Below are 13,383 nucleotides of genomic sequence, written 5' to 3' on the forward strand. Positions count from 1 at the left end.
TAGCATTTAAAATCAAGACATCCATAAGTACACTGAAGATCTTTTTATTCATACAGCAGGATGTTTATATAAAATGGAGTACTACTCAGCCATAAAAAATGAGAAACTAGAGACATTCATAGCTAAATGGATGCACAATGAGGCCACACTCTTTTTTTATTTGCATTTTTTTTTGCATTTAATACTTTTATTTTAGACAGCAGACAACAAAAGTAAACAAACAACCAAAAAAACATGAAATAGGCTCATCAAATGATGTAAAGTCATCCTTTCCAGGAAAGCAGAAGGTAGACCAGTGCAGGTTATCCTCAAGGCCACACACATCCTGCTTCACTGCTGCTTGCACTCTGCTGGGTTTTGCTCCTTCTTTGGGTCATAGTCTGGATCATTTTCCTCATCTTCTTCTTCCCCTTCCTCATCCGCTTCTTCACCTTCTTCATCATAGTCATCATCATCATCTTCAATAGCTTCTCCAGTGAAGTCCAACACCGATCTTGGAATTATACGCTCACGTAAAAAGTGACCAATTTCAAAGTCTGCAGCAAGGATAGCTTTAGCATTATCATCCAGATCTCCATCTCAGGAACTTCAGGAGGAGCAAAAAAATTAAAGAAAGAATCATTGGAAACTGTTTTAGTCACAGTACGAACTGTCCCACGTCCCTTATGTTTCTGCTTCTTTTTAATGGTTTTCAAAGTGACATTCTTTCCTTTTTTCCAATCTATTTGGCACCCTGTACGGCCCATAATTTCTGGTCCATCAAATGAAAAGGGATCAGAATCATCTGGTTCAGATCTCATCCAATACGTCTTTGTCAACACTTCATTTGTGAAATATTCATTGGGTTCAAAGTGAAATTCTAAGATAAAACTCACAGGCTGGCCAGCATCTGAGAACTTCACTTTAATGTCCTTCAAATGCTTCAGAATAGGTTCATCATGTTCCTGAACCATGTCACTGAGCAAGTCAACATTCTTAAAAACAGTCAACCAAAATTCAGGAATTCCTTTAGGATCTTCTTTTTCTTCATCTTTTTTTTCATCTTCAATCTTGGCCTTTTCTTTCAGCTCCTCTGAAACTTCTTCTTCCTCATCTGGTTTCCATTCACATTCTTCTTCCATAGGTTCATAAATTGCATTAATGATCTCAAATCGCTTATCAAATAGAGGCTGGTAGAGAACAGCATACTTCCTTTCAAGATCATGAACTTCCTCATAGAATTTGGCTTCTATCTGTGCACATTTAACCTGAAGATTTTTGAGAGCATTCACTCTTCTTTTAACTACCCTAGGCAAGCTTTCAATGTATCCTGTTGGTGTGTCTACCAGGCCATCAAGTCTTTCTTGAAGGGCTGCAAGAATCTGAGGATTTTGCATCATCTGAACAGTCAGCTGATGCACTTTGATTTTTGTTTCTTCACCAGTTTCTTCTTCTTCTACTTCTTCAACATCATCCAAATCTTGATCAAGTTCAGACTGTTCTTTGTTGTCAATGTCTGCAGTGTTGTAAGAACTGCAAATATCAGCGGCTAGTTCAGGGAGTCAGGCGGCGGGAGCTGCGCAGGGAGTGACTAAGGGCGGCCGTGGCAGCAGGAGGACCAGGAGGCGGCACCATGAGCAGAGACGATACTCTTAAGTGAATTAAATAGGACATAGATGTGTAAATACCGAATAGTTTCTCTGGTGTGAGAAACTGAAAGTGTAAATAAGGACTAAAAGATATAATGGATAATGTGAAATAGGAAGAAAAGGAGCAAAGGGGAAAGGGAAGTGGGAGGGCTAGGGGGAAAGGAAAGAAGGGAATGGGATTAATATGAGAAAATGAAAACAAAGTCTTTGTAAATAGTGAGGGGTAGAGGGGTTGAAGGGAGGCCAGGGGAATGGGGAAAAAATAAGAACCGAGATAGATTACGTAAAGGTACAAATTTCCAATGATGTCATTATATTGTATACCTAAAATGTACCAATATGTTTCATAGGGATAGATATAATTAAAAAACCCAAACCAAACCAAAATAAAACTTTAAGATAATAAATAGTTAAATATTCCTAATCTAGTCCTTTTTTTAAAGTTACTTTAGCGGCATTTTAGAATTCTTTCTTTAAGGTCAAATAAATGTTTTTCAACTTAAAAAAAAAAAAAATGGTTCCTGGGCTGAGAATGTTGGTTAGTGGCAGAGCACTTCCCTCCATGTGCAAGGTCCTGGATTTAATCCACAGTACTTCCCACCCTCATTCACAAAGAAAGGATTCCCACTTAAAATGTACCCCAGATAATGAAGTGTTCTGGGCAGTTAATTTGAAAGTGTCTAAACAGACATCCCCATTTCCATCACTGGAGGGCAGTATGAAATAGAAACCTTGTCTCTTCACAACTATTATCATATATATATTGATGCTTATAGAGGCTCCTAGTTTCTGTCCAACTACATCTCCCTTCATTTGTGTCATTCTTGTGCACTAAGTTAGGAGTCTATCTTTCCACTTTCACTGGACTAGAAATTTTTTACTGGCTAGAACATTTGTTGAAAGAGTTTTACTAATTGGTTTAGCTTGTAATGGCAAATCCATATTGGTTTACACATACCAGATTCAGAGGACTACTTTCTATGTTCCAGTTTTTAAATTCATTTCAAATTTTTATCCTTTGTAAGAATTATGACCTCATATTTTATTCCCTTTCATTACTAGGTGATCAACCAGCATATGTCTTTCTTTTCAAATTTGCTTTTGCAAGTAAAGTTGCTATAATTTCATTAACAGTTAAACAGTAAGGATTATAAACTTCCACCACTGCACTAAGAAGCTGGTAGTCATGAGGTTCCTACTTGCTGTTTGATTGGCTCCCACCCACTGGTACCTGCAATTCAAATTTGTGGCCCAGCAGCAAAATCACAATTTCCACAGGGCATGGACCCAGCAGACAATTGTTCATAGTGGAAGCCATGAATACTAAATTACCAACAAGAATATGACATGTACAAAATGCACACAGAAACCTCCTTCCTCTCCAACAAAACCAAGATGTCAGGCCTAGGGATTTAGCTCAGTGGTTTCGCTGCCTGCTATGCAAGCGCAAAGACACAAAGACCCGAGTTCGATCCCCAGTACCAAAAAAAAAAAAAAAAAAAAGATGTCAATTAAGGAACAAAAATTTTAAACCAGGATTTTACCCCAGGACCTATTTTCAGAAGATGTGGATGAAAATGTGGCCATCTAGGCAGACCACGGGCATCTATAACTTCCCTCTATAGTCAGAGGATTTACCTACAGCAATTCAGAAAAAGCTAAGCATCTAGAGGAACACTTAGTAAAATCTGTGACAATGAGTCTAACAACTAGAAATGGGGTATGGGGTGCAGGAATGAAAGTTTATACAGAGTCATTGATCTATAGACCTTGTCTGACCATCTCCTATCCTACCCCAAACATACCCCAGCATGGCAGATGAAACTAAATCCAGAAGCCTCAACTAGTGGAGAGAATAAAGATCTGCAGCCGAGAGCTGGGTGAGGCACTGGGCAGAACAAAAGGAGAGACAAGCGAAATATATGCTTATTAGTCTATATGGACATCGGTTTCTCTTTTTTAACCTGATGAGAATTTCAGGGGGAAATCAAAGAACAGATCTTCAGCACTGAAAAGTCTAACTCTGCCTAAAGAGTATATAATAAGCTAACAATTCACCTGGTACCTCCTAAGTACATAGATTATATAATGGCACACTTATAACAGTAAATACATAGCCAAGAATCTCTACTCCATATTTAAAGAAAGTTTCCAACTGAAGTCAGAGAAGGAGAGATCAAAAGCAATCAGATCAAAACTGAGTTTTTTTTAAAAACGGAATGTTGGGAAGATAAAAGTTTATAAAATAAGGAGAAAATTCTTTAAAATAGAGGATTTAAGGTAGGTGCTCCAATAAAAAATTAGCACAAAATTTCCAGAAACTAAATTTTGTGAAAATTAAAACATTTAAGTTGAAGGGAAATTATATTGAAGGGAAATTACCTTACACCAATAGAAGGACACTACCAACTTAAATACTCATAAAGTTTCATAGGGACAGAGAACATAATATTGTCCAAAGTAAAAGTAGAAGGGAGCACACAAACAACAGAGAATCAAAATGGAATCAGACTTCTCTGCAGCAATACTGTAAGTGGTAAAGAAATGCAGCAATGCCCTGAAAGTTCTGAGAAAAAGACAGGCTAATATTCAAATATCCTATGATGATTAGATTTATACTTAGCTAAACTTTATCAATTTGTGTGGGAATAAAGACATTTTTTGGAAAACTAAAAATTTGAAAAAGTAGATTGTGAGAATCTACCATCTCTTTGGAAACTAAAGGAAGATGACATGGAATCTAATATGTAGAGAATTTGTGATCAGCAAAATCCCAGAAGGAAAAATAAATCCATCTCTGACAGAAAGACTTGCGAATATTTTTGAACATTTGGAAAATGTTTTCCAAAAGTTCCTGGCAAATTTTTTAAAACTATAAATAATTAGCAACAAAGAAAATTAAACTAACAAAAATAACATAATTAAGTTGAGAAAAAGCAAAAGGTTACACAGAAAGGATATATAATCAGAACATTATTTGATTTAGCCATGAAAAATATTTACATATTCATGTTTCAAAATACAATATAGATTCTATACTGGGAGAATGAGGCAAAAGTGAGAGGGACAAGGTGGATGGAGAAAGTTACATCCACATCTATCCTAGTATCTACTCAGTAGATACAGTCTAGAATAGCAGATCAATGAATACCAACATGAGTACTATTGTGAGTCAAATGAGGTAGATGCTCTTGCTAAAAAAGTGAAAGTCCATAGTTACTCTAGCAAAACTAAAAGCCAGGTGTGGGTGAAGCAATTGTTATTAATGAGGCAGCTCTTAGTTACTGGCTATTCCTGCAACAGGTTTTACTGTCATAGAATTTTTTTTATTCATTAAGTTTATTGGTACATTGTAGGCATACATTATGATCACACTCATTATTGGGAATTTGTACCAGTACATGATATATCTTGGTTCTTATTTTTCCCATTTTCCTTCCCTCCCTTTAATCCTTTCACCCCTCCTTATTTACATAAGCTTTGTTCCTGCCCCCTCCCCCCCCAGTTCCCTTTCACCTTTGAACATTTTCTTCCTATTTCACAATATCTATTATATGTTTTGGTTCTCATTTACACTTTAAGTTTCTCACACAAGGGAAACAATTTGGTATTACACATGTGTGGACACATGTGTATTATCAAATTTATTAATAATATTGTAATATTTATTTTTCACTTAAAGAGAATGGCCTCAAGGTGCATCCATTTAGCTATACATGACTAGTTTGTCTTTATGGCTGAGTAGTACTCCATTTTATTTTTTTTAAAAATCACATTTTTATCCAATCGCCAGTTGTTGGGCATTTGGACTGTTTCCGAGATTCAGCTATTACAAACTGTGCTGCTATAAATATAGGTGCACACTGTCATAGTTTTCTGACTTGAAAACTGAAGATAAAGAAGTTAACGGATTTGGCCAACTAAGGTGATCACACAGCTAAGAAGTGACGGGGAACATAACAAAGGTTTTCAACTACTACACTGCCTGCCACCTCTTTACACAGCAAAGCACTGCTACAATGTGTTCAGAGCAAAGATTTCTACATTAATATGTACACAACTTAAAACTACACACACACACACACACACACACACACACTAAGAGGAGAGTACTCTGAGTCAAAATTTCTAATACTAGAGAAGGTATGCTAATTTCCCAAAGGCCAAATGCAGCATTTTTCCTTTTTTTCTATACCCGTCCACTCCCTTGCATACTATATCCTAACAGAGACTCAATATATTTTGCTTGATTGATTGACATACTAAGAGTTAATAAGATCACTGTTCACAGTATTTGTAGAATTTTATATTTTCTAAAGAATTCCCTATGTAACTTTCTCTTGTTATTCTTACAAATTAGTGAGATACGTAAATACATAAAGGATTAATATGAGCCCAGTGCGGTAGTGCACCCCTATATCCCAGCACTGCAGGTGGCTGAGGCAGGAAGATTGCATTTGAGTTCAGCCTGAGTAGTTCAGTCACTTAGTGAGACCCTATCTCAAAATTTAAAGTAACAGAGTGGACTGGGGATATAACTCAGTACAAAGGCCCTGGGTTCAATCCTCAGTACTGCCCCCGCAAAGGTACAAATATGGCAAAACTTAAAAAGTTATACAAAACCTGTGTGTAGCAAATTTGTGAACAGTGATAAAAAATGGAGAAATTTTAATTTGTTTTTAAAACATTTGGTAGCAGAGACTATATACAATGTGTTATTTTATATATTATCATTATTTATCCCTACTAAAAGACCAAATATATTAATTTAAGACAGAAATACACTATTTCTCTCACAAACACAGATAATAAATGGTGAGATGTGAAAGCCATAACTAGACTACAATTTTGATAAAAAGAAAAAAACAGAAGTACTTTGTTTCAGCATTCCAAAGCCATCACTAACTTTGGTGCTTCACTAGCCACTCTAGAATGCCATAATAATATAACGGGGAACTGTACTTAGGGAAAATATTCATTATTAGGCAATATAATATAAGCATCTTCTAAGGAATTTTGGTTTATAACCAACAGTCCTTAGATGTGAATTAAATATTCAAATGCATTAAATCTCTTCTGACCAGTAGTATTTAAGAAAATTATTGCTTTTGTGTATTATAAGAGAGATAACCACAAGTCACAGTTAAATCCTTGTTTTATACATGTAAAACATACAATTCCTCAATTATTATTAACTCTCACCATTGTCATCATATGAGGATAAACTATATGGTTATATTAAATTGAAGGGACTTCAGTAGTGGGAGTGGCCTCAGAAAGCATGACCACCACCATGGGCTCAGCTTTTTAACACCCGGATGTCCTTCTGATCATACCTAGCTCTTTTGTTATGTTCCACTGCATTGTCATGGCTATACAAACTCACTTAGATCATAAATTATTTGAGCAGCTTTCAAGAGCTCTCTTAACAAGTTATAATATTTGACAATTACTAAGACATGTCCTCATTGGTCTTATGACCTGATAAATGGGGAAATGTACAAACAGTGTTTATAGAGAGATGACTTTATTAGCTAATGAACCCAGACTCTCATTCTTTCTGGATTCTTTTTAAAACAGACTCTTTTTTTTAGCAGAAGTGGTAAATGAGTAATGGATAGAAGTTGGAAAAATATATGCCAGCATTGATACTGGTATCAGGAAAACGTATTCAATCCAATGATTCAGGTCTTCATTTATTAAAAAAAAAATTCCTCCTTGAATAAAATTAAATCATAGAATCTATTAGAAGATTGATGTTAGAAGAGAAAAGCAGTTCACAGGCCACTGAGTATAAGTGAAAGCTATCCACTCTAAAGGTATGCTAAAGATCTAATGTTATTCAGAGTATGATAAATTTAACTGATTTTGTGTTTTATAGTAACTTTAATGGTAAAATGAAGACGGGTTCTTTAAAAATCATCTTAAGAAATTTTGTAATATGTTGTAAAGAGAAAGAGCTTGGAGTAAGTTGGCCTTGAGTCTGGATGTTGGTGCTATTTGCTAACCGTGTGCCCTTAATTATACTACTTACTGTTTCCAGATTTTGTTTTCTTTCACCATAATACAATATGTAAGCAATTAAAATCCATAACAGGGCTTAGAATACAGTTCGTGTTCAATAGAAGTACCTATTTATTGTTATTCAAGTTGCAAATTAAACCACAAGATCTCAAAACAAATTTATAAGGGGGTGCTGTAGCAAAGTTCATTTAAGATTCTCTCTCCTAAATTACTGGCAAATAAACCTGAGTCATAGGAAAATTTACTACATAAATTTCCTTCTTTCAAGAGAGATCATTAGAGATGACGGCAGAATTTTGTATACTGCCAATACATACAGTGATTAAGCTTATTTAATAAAAAGCAACCCTAAATGGCTTTATAATTCTTAATAAACAGGCAATTTCTTTTCTGATATATGCAAAATCAATTCTGATACAGACTTTTCTGTATATATCAAGACTAGTATGGAAATTTTTTCCTAACCACCCAGCTGCTACAATGTTAAATTAATTTTAATCTTAAATCAAAGATATACTAGAGGAACGGGTGATTTAATATGCAATCTCATTACATTTGACAGGTTTATTTATAAATGATTTGCCCCACATTCTGACAAGCATAGTTAATATGTTAATTAGCTCTTTAAAAGATGATGAAAGGAAGAGACTGGCATGCTATCATTCTTTCCATACTGTGTTGGGGAGCATTATATTTGATACCCAAAAGCACCAGGATTCTGAGATAATCATTTATTAGCTACAGATAACTTAGTCACCTGATATTTAAAAGTGGTCCCTTAAAATAATCCCAAGCATCTTAATATTTAAAAAACAAATGCAGCTCTAAACATATTTACAAGCTTCTATTAGGAATATGAAGCTTAATTAGATCAATGACCTCAACTTCAACAGCTAGAGCACAGCTTCCTGGCAAGAGCAGAGCTGCATGGATAAGCTGGTTTTACATCTGGCACTTCTCCTAATGTCTTTTTCGGAACCTGGTAAGCCTTTTTGGTTTAGAAGCTTAGCAATGATTTCCGATGCTCTGACTTTCAAAGAGTTATAAAATCCAAGAATTAAGAAAAGTTATACAAGAGGCAATGTTCAATTTGATTCCTCTGGTTAAATCCCTCTTTATGGAGGGGGACAAAAAAAAAAAAAGGATTTCAAAAAACGATCTTTCTTGATAGTTTCTCAAGTCCAACAGTGTATTCACACACTCCTATACCATTGGAGACATAGAAGAGTAGATCATAACAGTCCAGCTATGATTTTCATCACTTGCTGACAATGGTAATGCCTCTTTGTCTTCATTAATATTTTCATAGCCTGTGGCTATTTAAACAGAAAACTGGAAAATGCAACACCACATAGGGATCCTTAGTGTTTAGTTACTACCTCACTGCCCCCAATGGTAAATGAACTGTAAAAATAGCCTAAAACTACTGACACCTGCCTCCCTGCTATTGTCCATGGGTTAATAATATTTGCACTTCTTTCTGGTGCAGCTGAACCATGACTTGATTATAGTCCCATTTCTAGGTGTCTGAATATACTGCTTATACAGAAATCACTGCCCTGTGAATTTCTCTCTAATTGGAAAAACACATATGTTTTACCTGACTTACAGCATAGTAACAAAATAGCTTTTAGAAAATGGCTTGGAATGAAATCAGATTCAGAAGGCAGGCACAGGATAGGCATCACTCAGATTTTAGGCCTTAGAAGTGAAGAGAAAATAAGCAGGGGAAGCTGCTCAAACCTAACACATTTGCTATTGGTTTATGGCAATGAATGATACTGGCATATAGACAAAAGGGCATTTGGGGTCTACTATTTTCTATCAGTTTTCCTTCCTACCTCTTAAATAATAGTCCTCTTATGCTTCCATTATGTCCTCATTCAAAGTGAATTGGCAGGAAGCACCACAGCCATCTTTCTGGAACACACACACACACACACACACACACACACACACACACACACAATGAAAGGGAGAGAAAAAAGACAGAGACTAGAAAACAATACATCAGAAACAGACATATTATTAGTCAGAGTCCAGGTAGGTCTTTGTACATTGAAGAGCACTTTTAAAGGTGCATGAAAAATTAGCTTCCAGTGCATTAAAAAGTTTCTCCTGATTATGAGGGTACAGTCCTAACTGAACTGCCAAGCAACCAAAACAAAACTGGCTCCAAGCCACAAATGCTTCCAAAATAGGCTATGTTAGTAGAATCCTTAACTGAATTCAATGAAAGACAACCTAGGATTTCCTTAATTTAAAAAATGAAGAAAAATGCTCCACAACTTAAAAAATTTAAGAAATGATTATCTGCATAATTAACTCTCCATTAAAGGCAGAAAGTATAAAGTGAATGAGGAAGTTAGTAACTGATATTCTGATGTGTTCACTGGCCTTTATTTCAACCTTTTCCTCCATTGCAACAACTGATCCAAGTATCTATGTTTCCAAAAAACCTGATCCAAATTCAGTAAGCCTCCGACTTTTGAACAACCTCTGTTCCAGAAGAGTTGTTCTTAAGCTGACTAAGTGAGTCTTATATAGTGCACCTGTGAAAGTTTGCAATTTTAATGTTAATGTTAAGTCAAGGACTTACTGTATCTATTTTGCTCAAGAACCTATTTTGGAGGAAAAAAAATTTAACTGTGTGAACAACCATTAAAAAATCAAGAAGTGTGATGAAAAAAATAGATTAGCTCAGCCATTCAATGGTGAATAGTCATCTTTATTGCCAGCATTTTAGAGTATCATAAAAATGGTACTGGATTTATTTATAAAGCATTACAAAATTTATGAGAACAGAACTAAGGAGGTTTGATGACCTAGATTCCTTTACACCTTTATTTAAAGCTACTTACAAAAATTAATTCATCCATGTGTACATAAAATGTTGCTTATATTTTCAATGGCAGATCCTCAAATCCCATTCTTAAGAGCACTGTTGGAACCTAAATTAAGAAAATGACCTCGGTGCCCTACATTGCAAGGAACCTGATTTTTATCTTACCATAAAATTTTTGGACCAAACAGATATGGGAAGAAGCCAGGTCTCACCACAGTCTAATTTACTAATAGCCAAGATTACCTGGGGGAAGACAATAAATTAAGTTCCTGCCAGGGCCAGGGATGGGGATTTAGCTCAGTGGTTCTGCAGCCTACATCGAAAGTGCAAGGTCCTGAGTTTGACCCCGGTACCAAAAAAAAAATAAAAGTTAAGTTCCTACCAGTAAGATAAACACATGCTGAAGGTTCACTGAGGTCATAAACATGAGATGAAGGGTGGCCAAATGATATGGGAACATAATTATTCAGGGAAGATGATTACTAAAAGTAGCTATGTGGATTATTTTACATAGAATACAATTGTGAGTCTAGTAAAAAGGACCTCTCTATGAATAAGACAGGCAGGACAGCCACTCGTGAGCCTGTCCTGAGTGCTAAAAATAGGATTATTCCCTTATATAATTATATTTAAATCACACTTGATTGGGAACTAAAGAGTAGTTTTGCAATTAATAATAATTACATGTTAAATATTGCTGGGCCTTTGGAACCCATAAAATAGATTTTGGGGGGGGTACTGGGGATCAAACTTGGGACCATGTGCTTGCGAGGCAGGCAGCAGAACCACTGAGCTAAATCCCGGCCCCATAAAATAGATTTTTAAGCACTGCTTCACCATTGCATGAAACTGAGATTCTACTGAAATTAAATATATGATATTTTTAAAGTAATCATTTTATTTCACTTTGGATAATTGCTATCAAGAGTTTTCAGGGATATATTGTGACCCAATTTGGGGCCTAACAGTTATATCAAAATCTTCAGTCCACTTATCTGAGCTTTGTTGTGAATTTAAAACATGCTTCCTGCTACTGCCGATTCTAGTGCTATTTGGAGATACAGACATCATTGTTATAAAGCCACAAATTAAGACCCTTAGGGATAAAACCACAGCAACTGACAGTTAGAAAAATGTCTCTGGCCCTGTCCTTCAAGAACCATCACTGGACACCATCTGCAGGGGCCTCTGGTTAGGGAATTCTCCCAACCGTGTTGTTAAAAATCCAGTGGTACCGCCACACACGGGCAACACTGTCGCGCCCATTAATCTTCACCCGCTCAGTTAGGGTGTTTGTCTAGGCATGACCTGGACTCAGCACCACACACAGATTAGCTACAGTAAAAGCTTCCATTTCTCACCACATGTCAAGACAGGTGGAATATTCTGTGGAGCCCAGGAGGACGTCGGGAGGTCTGTACCACAAGGTAACCACTTCATTGGAATATGTGTGGCTGGGCACGGATTTTGCTCTTGCAAGACCTGTGGGTTACATGAAACATAAAGAAGCTTAATAGGTAATAACAGAACCAGAGTTTTAAATCTGAATGTTTGCAATTTTAAAAGGCCATATATTATTGTAATGCAGAATCACTAATGCAAATGCCAAGGTTAACGAATGTTGACAAAAATATATCGTGGTTGCTGTGTTTTTAACACATGCTAATAACTATTAAATTATTTATATCCCAAATATAGCACTGATGTCATAAATCTAATAAATTATCAGCAGAGTAAACAAATAATTCACAAACTGTTGGCTGTAACAGGAAAGATTAGAAATGTCCTATATTTTTCAAAATATGTTACATAGAACTCTAGTTCTGAGAGTTTAAAAGTTTTAATTGTTATCAGAAAGGGTTCCTTGTTAAACAACTTTGAGAAAAGATGGATTTATAAAGTTAAACAGATTTCCATTTACAAGATTCTTCAGTGCTTCTAATTTTTCTCGTGTATTCTGTGAATCTGCTAGTAGAAAGTACACTTTCTTCGAGGAGTGTCTCAAAGCTTCTTGTGGTTTCAGTGTTTTCTCAACATTCACTAAATGCCTAGTAGAGAAGCTCATGTGAAAACCAACTAATAAAGGAATAGTCAAATATTCTTGATACATATAGATGAGATGGTATATAATAAATTAAAATGACTTCTAAGAATTTTTAAAAACTATGGAAATGGTCACAATAATATTTTAAGTGAAAAAATACATGTCGTTTGATCTTATAATAATAAATATTCATGTATAGAAAAAAGACTGGCCAAAAATATATTTAAATGTCTTCAGTAGTTACCTTTGGAATATGGGATTATCCATTTTTTTAATTAGTAAGTTTCCCCGTTTTGTGGAATATAATTCTTTTAAAAATAAAAACAATCTATAAATAGTTTTAAAAAATGTAATAAATCCCTATCTGGCTATGTTTGTGAATGACAAGTGTTAGGGTTTGGGTCTGGAGGCTCCCCTACAGGACCATGTGGTAAAGTCTTGGTAACCAGCTTGCAGTGCCATGAGGAAGGGGTGGCACATTGGGGAGGTGGGCCTCATGGGAAGAACCTGGGGCAGGGCTTTGAGGGGACACTGGGACATAGGTCTACTCTGTATTTTCTGACTGCACTGGGGTGAGCAACTCTGCCATCCCAGTGCTTTCTGCTGTGATGTCATGCCTTCTGCAGACCCAGAGGCAGCAGAACCAACCACCCACAAGCCAAAATCTGCAGAACTATGAGCAAAGTATTCTATCCCAGGGATGGAAAGCTGACTAGCCCAGTCAGTGTAAGGCATTATTGACTACTATGATGCTGAAAACACATAAAACATTTTATGGTAAGCTTACCATGACATACTTATTTTAATGTTTTATTTAAATTTTTATGTAGTATTTAGGAACA

At 35.8% G+C, this 13,383-nt stretch overlaps 1 protein-coding gene and 1 pseudogene across 6 annotated transcripts in view; both read right to left on the bottom strand.

Annotated features, from left to right (window-relative positions):
* Cdk14 (cyclin dependent kinase 14) overlaps positions 1-13,383 on the bottom strand; it is a 617,491-nt gene that overhangs the window by 268,264 nt on the left and 335,844 nt on the right. For all 6 annotated transcript variants that reach the window (XM_021242623.2, XM_087204731.1, XM_087204728.1 and 3 more), the window contains one exon: positions 11,859-11,979. In XM_021242623.2, coding sequence (XP_021098282.1) covers positions 11,859-11,979 — 121 coding nt within the window. The remainder of the gene's footprint in view (positions 1-11,858; positions 11,980-13,383) is intronic.
* On the bottom strand, positions 183-1,538 carry LOC106010852 (nucleosome assembly protein 1-like 1 pseudogene; annotated as a pseudogene).

The sequence above is a fragment of the Heterocephalus glaber genome, unplaced genomic scaffold, assembly GCF_053883595.1.
Source record: "Heterocephalus glaber isolate CG9 unplaced genomic scaffold, H.glaber_assembly_v1.0 deba00000546, whole genome shotgun sequence".
Lineage (NCBI taxonomy): Eukaryota > Metazoa > Chordata > Mammalia > Rodentia > Bathyergidae > Heterocephalus > Heterocephalus glaber.